This window comes from Saccoglossus kowalevskii, chromosome 11 (genome assembly GCF_978046115.1).
Source record: "Saccoglossus kowalevskii chromosome 11, keSacKowa6.1, whole genome shotgun sequence".
In the NCBI taxonomy this organism is placed as follows: Eukaryota; Metazoa; Hemichordata; class Enteropneusta; family Harrimaniidae; genus Saccoglossus; species Saccoglossus kowalevskii.
In genome coordinates, this window is record NC_140651.1 from 2882872 (window position 1) to 2897028 (window position 14157).

General features: G+C 36.6%; 2 protein-coding genes across 2 annotated transcripts in view; one reads left to right on the forward strand and one right to left on the reverse strand.

The window, feature by feature from the left end:
* Window positions 1-14157, forward strand: part of LOC146735860 (C-type lection lectoxin-Enh3-like) — a 355515-nt gene that overhangs the window by 229074 nt on the left and 112284 nt on the right. The gene's annotated exons all lie outside the window — the stretch shown is intronic.
* LOC100373645 (DNA polymerase theta-like) overlaps window positions 1-14157 on the reverse strand; it is a 114731-nt gene that overhangs the window by 40100 nt on the left and 60474 nt on the right. Inside the window, exons 20-21 of the mRNA XM_085505541.1 lie at window positions 2236-2415; window positions 706-1012 (exon numbers count right to left, since the gene is read on the reverse strand). Coding sequence (XP_085361667.1) covers window positions 706-1012; window positions 2236-2415 — 487 coding nt within the window. The remainder of the gene's footprint in view (window positions 1-705; window positions 1013-2235; window positions 2416-14157) is intronic.

Here is a 14157-nt window from a genome sequence, read left to right on the forward strand (position 1 = left end):
GTCTAATCAAAGCTAGGTCAGTCTATAGGTTGCAATGGTTGGACTGCTGACTGGTTAGTCAGTCTAATCAAAGCTAGGTCAGTCTATAGGTTGCAATGGTTGGACTGCTGACTGGTTAGTCAGTCTAATCAAAGCTGGGTTAGTCTATAGATTGCAATGGTTGGACTACTGACTGGTTAGTCAGTCCAATCAAAGCTAGGTCAGTCTATAGATTGCAATGGTTGGACTACTGACTGGTTAGTCAGTCTAATCAAAGCTAGGTCAGTCTATAGATTGCAATGGTTGGACTGCTGACTGGTTAGTCAGTCTAATCAAAGCTAGGTCAGTCTATAGATTGCAATGGTTGGACAGCTGACTGGTTAGTCAGTCCAATCAAAGCTGGGTCAGTCTATAGATTGCAATGGTTGGACTGCTGACTGGTTAGTCAGTCTAATCAAAGCTAGGTCAGTCTATAGATTGCAATGGTTGGACAGCTGACTGGTTAGTCAGTCTAATCAAAGCTAGGTCAGTCTATAGATTGCAATGGTTGGACAGCTGACTGGTTAGTCAGTCTAATCAAAGCTAGGTCAGTCTATAGGTTGCAATGGTTAGACAGCTGACTGGTTAGTCAGTCCAATCAAAGCTAGGTCAGTCTATAGGTTGCAATGGTTAGACTGCTGTCATTAAAGAAGGTCACTTTGGAATCAAAAGCACTATTAAACCCACCTGTTGCAGTGTAAATATGGCATACTCCATAAATCCTATTCATCTCCAATTTTCTACACATCACCTTCTCTTTCTGTAATGGATAAACCACTTTAGTAATAGCAGAACTAATCCTCCTCCATTCTAGAATGACACCGGGCAGTGGATGAAATGCTTTCAACTTTTCAAGAATATCCTTGCAAGTGCTAAATTGTTTAGGTAATCTATGGCGCCCTCTACCAGTAGTTCCAAGAGTTCTTTTGTTTTGAAGAGTTTGAGCTGATGCTGGGTCTCCATTGGGAGGTAGTCTCAATTCTATGTACAAAACCTATTGATGAGAGGATCAGTATATTAGTTATGTTAGAGATGCAGTGCAGAACCATGGTGTTATTTCAAACAACAAATAAGTATATTCTGTCTAAAGTTAACACTGTAAGCCCTAGGGTGAAATCTGCAATGCATCTAAACCATACACCAAAATTACTTTTTGGTTTGAAGTAACTAAAAAATATCAGCTCATATGTTTCAGGCATAAAGATAATACAGCCGGTCACTGGTAGCATAGTGGTTGTCGCTCCAGACTCATGAACGGTAGACCCAAGTTCAAATCCTACCTTAGGCTGAATATCAAAGGGTCAACCCCTACCCTGGGTGAGTGTGCCATAGACTCAATGGGAAGGCCAATTCCACTGGCCGAGATTCATTCACTAACGAATGCGACTTTGGGGGTCCGCTTGTGTTCGACCGAGCCTGGTTGACGCCAGGATAGCGCATTACAAATTGCCATTTGACAGAGAGATGGCCACACAGCCCTGTCATGTAGTCCCAAACATGAATATGACTTCTGTGGCAAAATGCACTATGTGTCAGCACTAGCACTTGCAATTTGCTCATACAAAAAAAAGTCAGGAGAGACAACAGTGACATTCAATGTCCAGAACTGTCACCTGGCACAAAAATATTTAAAAAAAAAAAAAAAAAATGATACAGTTTTACTGCAATATATTTTCTTAATTTCTTCTTTATAGAGTTTCTACTACCGTACTAGCTCTTGTGAGTCAAAAAAGAAAATAGAAATTTGAGTGAGTCAATTTAGACCTCTACTATACATACATGTAGCAACGCAATGTGTGTAGCAAAATTCTTTGTTTGTCAATCGTTGGGTGAGAATAGAATAGTATCATCGGTTAACGATTTTTAGCGGTTAATTAAATCAAGAAATTCAAAATATTTATTTTCACAATTATGATATGCATTGTTGCTACCAAATTGTGAACCATGTTTTTTTTTATGTTAAAAAATATGTTTGGTTGCGTCATTGCATCAGTGACAAGTCAAAATCGCTTAGAGAAAAGACCTCTGTCATCAGCCGTGAAAAAATTTCCATTTTTATGGATTATACTGGTAGCATATCAGTAGTAGAGGATGTCGCAATGAAGCAGCTTGCCTGATTTGCTGTTCTTGTTCTAAGTACAGTGAGAGAAACCTCATCACAGAGGGGTCCAGATCGCAAAGTAAATGACTGACACTCTCTTGAAAAAGTAAACTTACCCGTGCAATATCCTCGGTTGAAGTGAGAGAGAAACTGTGATTCGCTAGCTGATAAGCTTCTGCTTCCAAAGCACTGAGTTTCGCAAGCATAATGGCTTTCTGATTTTCACTTTCTGTTTCACTAAATCCAATCCCATTCAGTTCCATTTTTGCAAGCGTCATTAAAGATGGCATTTCAACCTGAAAAACAAGCATTTTGCAGGTATTATAAGTCATGATTTCAAAACATAAGAATCAGAAACAAAACTAAGAATGCAGCATCTCAAGAAAAAATAGTCCATTTTCCATTCTCTGCGAGAAATCGAATGCAAAAACAGGACAAACAAAGGTCACAGTGTCGTAGTGATGACAAACATCGCATGGGATTTGACAAATACGAAATTATTTTGGAAGATATTTCCATGCTTAATAATGTGCTGTCCACATTTGATGATGGTCAATTTCAATGAAGTAAGGGTATTCAAATGCAATATTCCCTTGTCAAAGATCAGACTTTCGAAGTGAGCTACAAAAGTTCAAAATCAAATCTTTTGATTTTTGACGTAGACGTTCAGTGCACGTCTTTCACACAACTCACAAGATCTTGCAGTTGAACAGAAAATCACCTATTCAAACTTTATTACAGTGACCATGCATTTACCCAGCTTTTGACCTGTGATTTGGACCTCACTATGGACCTACTATTTGGTCCCAACTATCGACCTACTATTTGAACCCGACTATCAAATTACGATGTGGTCCCAACTATTGAACTATAATTTGATCCCAACTATCGACAAAATGTTCAGTGACAAGCTTTTTAGCTTATTCCAAAAAATTCCAAAATTAAAAACACATTTTGGCAAGTAAACTGAAAGGTTTGTTTCTATTATTGATTTCAAGGCAGACTTGTCCACCTGTAGGAGCAGTAATTCAGATATCAAATGTTATAATATTAATTATGTTTGTGAGAAGGTTCAAACCGTTTTCAGTGGTCGACATTATTGGTAACAACAGCAACCATATAAGACCATAACTATAACCATATATGAATATAATTTGCATAAAATGTCTGGCTGAAGTGACTGATAAGACAACTATTCCCAGAATGGGACTATATTCACTATCATGATTCATATGTTATTAGAAAAGAAAAGCTAAATATATGCAGTCTGCAGTAGGAGGCATTTCAATTGCAGAATTTTAAGACTATTTGTCATGGATAATAGTTTTTGTGTTGGATACAAATGTATTGTGCCAACCTGACTTGGTGTTATAGCTGTGTTGCTATCACATGTACTAACCTGAGTAAATATGTCATAAAGCTGACTTGGTGTTATAGCTGTGTTGCTATCACATGTACTAACCTGAGTAAATATGTCATAAACCTGACTAGGTGTTTTAGCTGTGTTGCTATCACATGTACTAACCTGAGTAAATATGTCATGAAGCTGACTTGGTGTTATAGCTGTGTTGCTATCACATGTACTAACCTGAGTAAATATGTCATGAAGCTGACTTGGTGTTATAGCTGTGTTGCTATCACATGTACTAACCTGAGTAAATATGTCATAAAGCTGACTTGGTGTTATAGCTGTGTTGCTATCACATGTACTAACCTGAGTAAATATGTCATAAACCTGACTAGGTGTTTTAGCTGTGTTGCTATCACATGTACTAACCTGAGTAAATATGTCATGAAGCTGACTTGGTGTTATAGCTGTGTTGCTATCACATGTACTAACCTGAGTAAATATGTCATAAACCTGACTTGGTGTTATAGCTGTGTTGCTATCACATGTACTAACCTGAGTAAATATGTCATAAAGCTGACTTGGTGTTTTAGCTGTGTTGCTATCACATGTACTAACCTGAGTAAATATGTCATAAACCTGACTAGGTGTTTTAGCTGTGTTGCTATCACATGTACTAACCTGAGTAAATATGTCATAAAGCTGACTTGGTGTTTTAGCTGTGTTGCTATCACATGTACTAACCTGAGTAAATATGTCATAAAGTTGACTTGGTGTTTTAGCTGTGTTGCTATCACATGTACTAACCTGAGTAAATATGTTATAAACCTGACTTGGTGTTTTAGCTGTGTTGCTATCACATGTACTAACCTGAGTAAATATGTCATAAACCTGACTTGGTGTTTTAGCTGTGTTGCTATCACATGTACTAACCTGAGTAAATATGTTATAAACCTGACTTGGTGTTTTAGCTGTGTTGCTATCACATGTACTAACCTGAGTAAATATGTCATAAAGCTGACTTGGTGTTTTAGCTGTGTTGCTATCACATGTACTAACCTGAGTAAATATGTTATAAACCTGACTTGGTGTTTTAGCTGTGTTGCTATCACATGTACTAACCTGAGTAAATATGTCATAAACCTGACTTGGTGTTTTAGCTGTGTTGCTATCACATGTACTAACCTGAGTAAATATGTCATAAACCTGACTTGGTGTTTTAGCTGTGTTGCTATCACATGTACTAACCTGAGTAAATATGTCATAAACCTGACTTGGTGTTTTAGCTGTGTTGCTATCACATGTACTAACCTGAGTAAATATGTCATAAAGCTGACTTGGTGTTATAGCTGTGTTGCTATCACATGTACTAACCTGAGTAAATATGTCATAAAGCTGACTTGGTGTTTTAGCTGTGTTGCTATCACATGTACTAACCTGAGTAAATATGTCATAAAGCTGACTTGGTGTTTTAGCTGTGTTGCTATCACATGTACTAACCTGAGTAAATATGTCATAAACCTGACTTGGTGTTTTAGCTGTGTTGCTATCACATGTACTAACCTGAGTAAATATGTCATAAACCTGACTTGGTGTTTTAGCTGTGTTGCTATCACATGTACTAACCTGAGTAAATATGTCATAAAGCTGACTTGGTGTTTTAGCTGTGTTGCTATCACATGTACTAACCTGAGTAAATATGTCATAAAGCTGACTTGGTGTTTTAGCTGTGTTGCTATCACATGTACTAACCTGAGTAAATATGTCATAAAGCTGACTTGGTGTTTTAGCTGTGTTGCTATCACATGTACTAACCTGAGTAAATATGTCATAAAGCTGACTTGGTGTTATAGCTGTGTTGCTATCACATGTACTAACCTGAGTAAATATGTCATAAAGCTGACTTGGTGTTTTAGCTGTGTTGCTATCACATGTACTAACCTGAGTAAATATGTCATAAACCTGACTTGGTGTTTTAGCTGTGTTGCTATCACATGTACTAACCTGAGTAAATATGTCATAAAGCTGACTTGGTGTTATAGCTGTGTTGCTATCACATGTACTAACCTGAGTAAATATGTCATAAAGCTGACTTGGTGTTTTAGCTGTGTTGCTATCACATGTACTAACCTGAGTAAATATGTCATAAACCTGACTTGGTGTTTTAGCTGTGTTGCTATCACATGTACTAACCTGAGTAAATATGTCATAAAGCTGACTTGGTGTTATAGCTGTGTTGCTATCACATGTACTAACCTGAGTAAATATGTCATAAAGCTGACTTGGTGTTTTAGCTGTGTTGCTATCACATGTACTAACCTGAGTAAATATGTCATAAAGCTGACTTGGTGTTTTAGCTGTGTTGCTATCACATGTACTAACCTGAGTAAATATGTCATAAACCTGACTTGGTGTTTTAGATGTGTTGCTATCACATGTACTAACCTGAGTAAATATGTCATAAAGCTGACTTGGTGTTTTAGCTGTGTTGCTATCACATGTACTAACCTGAGTAAATATGTCATAAAGCTGACTTGGTGTTATAGCTGTGTTGCTATCACATGTACTAACCTGAGTAAATATGTCATAAAGCTGACTTGGTGTTTTAGCTGTGTTGCTATCACATGTACTAACCTGAGTAAATATGTCATAAAGCTGACTTGGTGTTATAGCTGTGTTGCTATCACATGTACTAACCTGAGTAAATATGTCATAAACCTGACTTGGTGTTTTAGCTGTGTTGCTATCACATGTACTAACCTGAGTAAATATGTTATAAACCTGACTTGGTGTTTTAGCTGTGTTGTCATCACATGTACTAACCTGAGTAAATATGTCATAAACCTGACTTGGTGTTTTAGCTGTGTTGCTATCACATGTACTAACCTGAGTAAATATGTCATAAAGCTGACTTGGTGTTATAGCTGTGTTGCTATCACATGTACTAACCTGAGTAAATATGTCATAAAGCTGACTTGGTGTTATAGCTGTGTTGCTATCACATGTACTAACCTGAGTAAATATGTCATAAACCTGACTTGGTGTTTTAGCTGTGTTGCTATCACATGTACTAACCTGAGTAAATATGTCATAAAGCTGACTTGGTGTTTTAGCTGTGTTGCTATCACATGTACTAACCTGAGTAAATATGTCATAAAGTTGACTTGGTGTTATAGCTGTGTTGCTATCACATGTACTAACCTGAGTAAATATGTCATAAAGCTGACTTGGTGTTTTAGCTGTGTTGCTATCACATGTACTAACCTGAATAAATATGTCATAAAGCTGACTTGGTGTTTTAGCTGTGTTGCTATCACATGTACTAACCTGAGTAAATATGTCATAAAGCTGACTTGGTGTTTTAGCTGTGTTGCTATCACATGTACTAACCTGAATAAATATGTCATAAAGCTGACTTGGTGTTTTAGCTGTGTTGCTATCACATGTACTAACCTGAGTAAATATGTCATAAAGCTGACTTGGTGTTTTAGCTGTGTTGCTATCACATGTACTAACCTGAGTAAATATGTCATAAACCTGACTAGGTGTTTTAGCTGTGTTGCTATCACATGTACTAACCTGAGTAAATATGTCATAAAGCTGACTTGGTGTTTTAGCTGTGTTGCTATCACATGTACTAACCTGAGTAAATATGTCATAAAGCTGACTTGGTGTTTTAGCTGTGTTGCTATCACATGTACTAACCTGAGTAAATATGTCATAAAGCTGACTTGGTGTTTTAGCTGTGTTGCTATCACATGTACTAACCTGAGTAAATATGTCATAAACCTGACTTGGTGTTTTAGCTGTGTTGCTATCACATGTACTAACCTGAGTAAATATGTCATAAAGCTGACTTCGTGTTTTAGCTGTGTTGCTATCACATGTACTAACCTGAGTAAATATGTCATAAAGCTGACTAGGTGTTTTAGCTGTGTTGCTATCACATGTACTAACCTGAGTAAATATGTCATAAAGCTGACTTCGTGTTTTAGCTGTGTTGCTATCACATGTACTAACCTGAGTAAATATGTCATAAAGCTGACTTGGTGTTTTAGCTGTGTTGCTATCACATGTACTAACCTGAGTAAATATGTCATAAAGTTGACTTGGTGTTATAGCTGTGTTGCTATCACATGTACTAACCTGAGTAAATATGTCATAAAGCTGACTTGGTGTTTTAGCTGTGTTGCTATCACATGTACTAACCTGAGTAAATATGTCATAAACCTGACTTGGTGTTTTAGCTGTGTTGCTATCACATGTACTAACCTGAGTAAATATGTCATAAAGCTGACTTGGTGTTTTAGCTGTGTTGCTATCACATGTACTAACCTGAGTAAATATGTCATAAAGTTGACTTGGTGTTATAGCTGTGTTGCTATCACATGTACTAACCTGAGTAAATATGTCATAAAGCTGACTTGGTGTTTTAGCTGTGTTGCTATCACATGTACTAACCTGAATAAATATGTCATAAAGCTGACTTGGTGTTTTAGCTGTGTTGCTATCACATGTACTAACCTGAGTAAATATGTCATAAAGCTGACTTGGTGTTTTAGCTGTGTTGCTATCACATGTACTAACCTGAATAAATATGTCATAAAGCTGACTTGGTGTTTTAGCTGTGTTGCTATCACATGTACTAACCTGAGTAAATATGTCATAAAGCTGACTTGGTGTTTTAGCTGTGTTGCTATCACATGTACTAACCTGAGTAAATATGTCATAAACCTGACTAGGTGTTTTAGCTGTGTTGCTATCACATGTACTAACCTGAGTAAATATGTCATAAAGCTAACTTGGTGTTTTAGCTGTGTTGCTATCACATGTACTAACCTGAGTAAATATGTCATAAAGCTGACTTGGTGTTTTAGCTGTGTTGCTATCACATGTACTAACCTGAGTAAATATGTCATAAAGCTGACTTGGTGTTTTAGCTGTGTTGCTATCACATGTACTAACCTGAGTAAATATGTCATAAACCTGACTTGGTGTTTTAGCTGTGTTGCTATCACATGTACTAACCTGAGTAAATATGTCATAAAGCTGACTTCGTGTTTTAGCTGTGTTGCTATCACATGTACTAACCTGAGTAAATATGTCATAAAGCTGACTAGGTGTTTTAGCTGTGTTGCTATCACATGTACTAACCTGAGTAAATATGTCATAAAGCTGACTAGGTGTTTTAGCTGTGTTGCAATCACATGTACTAACCTGAGTAAATATGTCATAAAGCTGACTTGGTGTTTTAGCTGTGTTGCTATCACATGTACTAACCTGAGTAAATATGTCATAAAGCTGACTTGGTGTTTTAGCTGTGTTGCTATCACATGTACTAACCTGAGTAAATATGTCATAAAGCTGACTTGGTGTTTTAGCTGTGTTGCTATCACATGTACTAACCTGAGTAAATATGTCATAAAGTTGACTTGGTGTTTTAGCTGTGTTGCTATCACATGTACTAACCTGAGTAAATATGTTATAAAGCTGACTTGGTGTTTTAGCTGTGTTGCTATCACATGTACAAACCTGAGTAAATATGTCATAAAGCTGACTTGGTGTTTTAGCTGTGTTGCTATCACATGTACTAACCTGAGTAAATATGTCATAAAGCTGACTTGGTGTTTTAGCTGTGTTGCTATCACATGTACTAACCTGAGTAAATATGTCATAAAGTTGACTTGGTGTTTTAGCTGTGTTGCTATCACATGTACTAACCTGAGTAAATATGTCATAAAGCTGACTTGGTGTTTTAGCTGTGTTGCTATCACATGTACTAACATGAGTAAATATGTCATAAAGTTGACTTGGTGTTTTAGCTGTGTTGCTATCACATGTACTAACCTGAGTAAATATGTTATAAAGCTGACTTGGTGTTTTAGCTGTGTTGCTATCACATGTACTAACCTGAGTAAATATGTCATAAAGCTGACTTGGTGTTATAGCTGTGTTGCTATCACATGTACTAACCTGAGTAAATATGTTATAAAGTTGACTTGGTGTTTTAGCTGTGTTGCTATCACATGTACTAACCTGAGTAAATATGTCATAAAGCTGACTTGGTGTTTTAGCTGTGTTGCTATCACATGTACTAACCTGAGTAAATATGTTATAAACCTGACTTGGTGTTTTAGCTGTGTTGCTATCACATGTACTAACCTGAGTAAATATGTTATAAACCTGACTTGGTGTTTTAGCTGTGTTGCTATCACATGTACTAACCTGAGTAAATATGTTATAAACCTGACTTGGTGTTTTAGCTGTGTTGCTATCACATGTACTAACCTGAGTAAATATGTCATGACGTTGACTTGGTGTTTTAGCTGTGTTGCTATCACATGTACTAACCTGAGTAAATATGTTATAAACCTGACTTGGTGTTTTAGCTGTGTTGCTATCACATGTACTAACCTGAGTAAATATGTCATAAAGTTGACTTGGTGTTTTAGCTGTGTTGCTATCACATGTACTAACCTGAGTAAATATGTCATAAAGCTGACTTGGTGTTTTAGCTGTGTTGCTATCACATGTACTAACCTGAGTAAATATGTCATAAAGCTGACTTGGTGTTTTAGCTGTGTTGCTATCACATGTACTAACCTGAGTAAATATGTCATAAAGCTGACTTGGTGTTTTAGCTGTGTTGCTATCACATGTACTAACCTGAGTAAATATGTTATAAACCTGACTTGGTGTTTTAGCTGTGTTGCTATCACATGTACTAACCTGAGTAAATATGTTATAAACCTGACTTGGTGTTTTAGCTGTGTTGCTATCACATGTACTAACCTGAGTAAATATGTCATAAAGCTGACTTGGTGTTTTAGCTGTGTTGCTATCACATGTACTAACCTGAGTAAATATGTCATAAAGCTGACTTGGTGTTTTAGCTGTGTTGCTATCACATGTACTAACCTGAGTAAATATGTTATAAACCTGACTTGGTGTTTTAGCTGTGTTGCTATCACATGTACTAACCTGAGTAAATATGTCATAAAGCTGACTTGGTGTTTTAGCTGTGTTGCTATCACATGTACTAACCTGAGTAAATATGTCATAAAGCTGACTTGGTGTTTTAGCTGTGTTGCTATCACATGTACTAACCTGAGTAAATATGTTATAAACCTGACTTGGTGTTTTAGCTGTGTTGCTATCACATGTACTAACCTGAGTAAATATGTTATAAAGCTAACTTGGTGTTTTAGCTGTGTTGCTATCACATGTACTAACCTGAGTAAATATGTTATAAACCTGACTTGGTGTTTTAGCTGTGTTGCTATCACATGTACTAACCTGAGTAAATATGTCATAAAGCTGACTTGGTGTTTTAGCTGTGTTGCTATCACATGTACTAACCTGAGTAAATATGTCATAAAGCTGACTTGGTGTTTTAGCTGTGTTGCTATCACATGTACTAACCTGAGTAAATATGTAATAAAGCTGACTTGGTGTTTTAGCTGTGTTGCTATCACATGTACTAACCTGAGTAAATATGTTATAAACCTGACTTGGTGTTTTAGCTGTGTTGCTATCACATGTACTAACCTGAGTAAATATGTCATAAAGCTGACTTGGTGTTTTAGCTGTGTTGCTATCACATGTACTAACCTGAGTAAATATGTTATAAACCTGACTTGGTGTTTTAGCTGTGTTGCTATCACATGTACTAACCTGAATAAATATGTCATAAAGCTGACTTGGTGTTTTAGCTGTGTTGCTATCACATGTACTAACCTGAGTAAATATGTCATAAAGCTGACTTGGTGTTTTAGCTGTGTTGCTATCACATGTACTAACCTGAGTAAATATGTCATAAACCTGACTAGGTGTTTTAGCTGTGTTGCTATCACATGTACTAACCTGAGTAAATATGTTATAAACCTGACTTGGTGTTTTAGCTGTGTTGCTATCACATGTACTAACCTGAGTAAATATGTCATAAAGCTGACTTGGTGTTTTAGCTGTGTTGCTATCACATGTACTAACCTGAGTAAATATGTTATAAACCTGACTTGGTGTTTTAGCTGTGTTGCTATCACATGTACTAACCTGAATAAATATGTCATAAAGCTGACTTGGTGTTTTAGCTGTGTTGCTATCACATGTACTAACCTGAGTAAATATGTCATAAAGCTGACTTGGTGTTTTAGCTGTGTTGCTATCACATGTACTAACCTGAGTAAATATGTCATAAAGCTGACTTGGTGTTTTAGCTGTGTTGCTATCACATGTACTAACCTGAGTAAATATGTCATAAACCTGACTAGGTGTTTTAGCTGTGTTGCTATCACATGTACTAACCTGAGTAAATATGTCATAAAGCTGACTTGGTGTTTTAGCTGTGTTGCTATCACATGTACTAACCTGAGTAAATATGTCATAAAGCTGACTTGGTGTTTTAGCTGTGTTGCTATCACATGTACTAACCTGAGTAAATATGTCATAAAGCTGACTTGGTGTTTTAGCTGTGTTGCTATCACATGTACTAACCTGAGTAAATATGTCATAAACCTGACTTGGTGTTTTAGCTGTGTTGCTATCACATGTACTAACCTGAGTAAATATGTCATAAAGCTGACTTCGTGTTTTAGCTGTGTTGCTATCACATGTACTAACCTGAGTAAATATGTCATAAAGCTGACTAGGTGTTTTAGCTGTGTTGCTATCACATGTACTAACCTGAGTAAATATGTCATAAAGCTGACTAGGTGTTTTAGCTGTGTTGCTATCACATGTACTAACCTGAGTAAATATGTCATAAAGCTGACTTCGTGTTTTAGCTGTGTTGCTATCACATGTACTAACCTGAGTAAATATGTCATAAAGCTGACTTGGTGTTTTAGCTGTGTTGCTATCACATGTACTAACCTGAGTAAATATGTCATAAAGCTGACTTGGTGTTTTAGCTGTGTTGCTATCACATGTACTAACCTGAGTAAATATGTCATAAAGCTGACTAGGTGTTTTAGCTGTGTTGCTATCACATGTACTAACCTGAGTAAATATGTCATGACGTTGACTTCGTGTTTTAGCTGTGTTGCTATCACATGTACTAACCTGAGTAAATATGTTATAAACCTGACTTGGTGTTTTAGCTGTGTTGCTATCACATGTACTAACCTGAGTAAATATGTCATAAAGCTGACTTGGTGTTTTAGCTGTGTTGCTATCACATGTACTAACCTGAGTAAATATGTTATAAACCTGACTTGGTGTTTTAGCTGTGTTGCTATCACATGTACTAACCTGAGTAAATATGTCATAAACCTGACTTGGTGTTTTAGCTGTGTTGCTATCACATGTACTAACCTGAGTAAATATGTCATAAACCTGACTTGGTGTTTTAGCTGTGTTGCTATCACATGTACTAACCTGAGTAAATATGTCATAAACCTGACTTGGTGTTTTAGCTGTGTTGCTATCACATGTACTAACCTGAGTAAATATGTCATAAAGCTGACTTGGTGTTATAGCTGTGTTGCTATCACATGTACTAACCTGAGTAAATATGTCATAAAGCTGACTTGGTGTTTTAGCTGTGTTGCTATCACATGTACTAACCTGAGTAAATATGTCATAAAGCTGACTTGGTGTTTTAGCTGTGTTGCTATCACATGTACTAACCTGAGTAAATATGTCATAAACCTGACTTGGTGTTTTAGCTGTGTTGCTATCACATGTACTAACCTGAGTAAATATGTCATAAACCTGACTTGGTGTTTTAGCTGTGTTGCTATCACATGTACTAACCTGAGTAAATATGTCATAAAGCTGACTTGGTGTTTTAGCTGTGTTGCTATCACATGTACTAACCTGAGTAAATATGTCATAAAGCTGACTTGGTGTTTTAGCTGTGTTGCTATCACATGTACTAACCTGAGTAAATATGTCATAAAGCTGACTTGGTGTTTTAGCTGTGTTGCTATCACATGTACTAACCTGAGTAAATATGTCATAAAGCTGACTTGGTGTTATAGCTGTGTTGCTATCACATGTACTAACCTGAGTAAATATGTCATAAAGCTGACTTGGTGTTTTAGCTGTGTTGCTATCACATGTACTAACCTGAGTAAATATGTCATAAACCTGACTTGGTGTTTTAGCTGTGTTGCTATCACATGTACTAACCTGAGTAAATATGTCATAAAGCTGACTTGGTGTTATAGCTGTGTTGCTATCACATGTACTAACCTGAGTAAATATGTCATAAAGCTGACTTGGTGTTTTAGCTGTGTTGCTATCACATGTACTAACCTGAGTAAATATGTCATAAACCTGACTTGGTGTTTTAGCTGTGTTGCTATCACATGTACTAACCTGAGTAAATATGTCATAAAGCTGACTTGGTGTTATAGCTGTGTTGCTATCACATGTACTAACCTGAGTAAATATGTCATAAAGCTGACTTGGTGTTTTAGCTGTGTTGCTATCACATGTACTAACCTGAGTAAATATGTCATAAAGCTGACTTGGTGTTTTAGCTGTGTTGCTATCACATGTACTAACCTGAGTAAATATGTCATAAACCTGACTTGGTGTTTTAGATGTGTTGCTATCACATGTACTAACCTGAGTAAATATGTCATAAACCTGACTTGGTGTTTTAGCTGTGTTGCTATCACATGTACTAACCTGAGTAAATATGTCATAAAGCTGACTTGGTGTTATAGCTGTGTTGCTATCACAT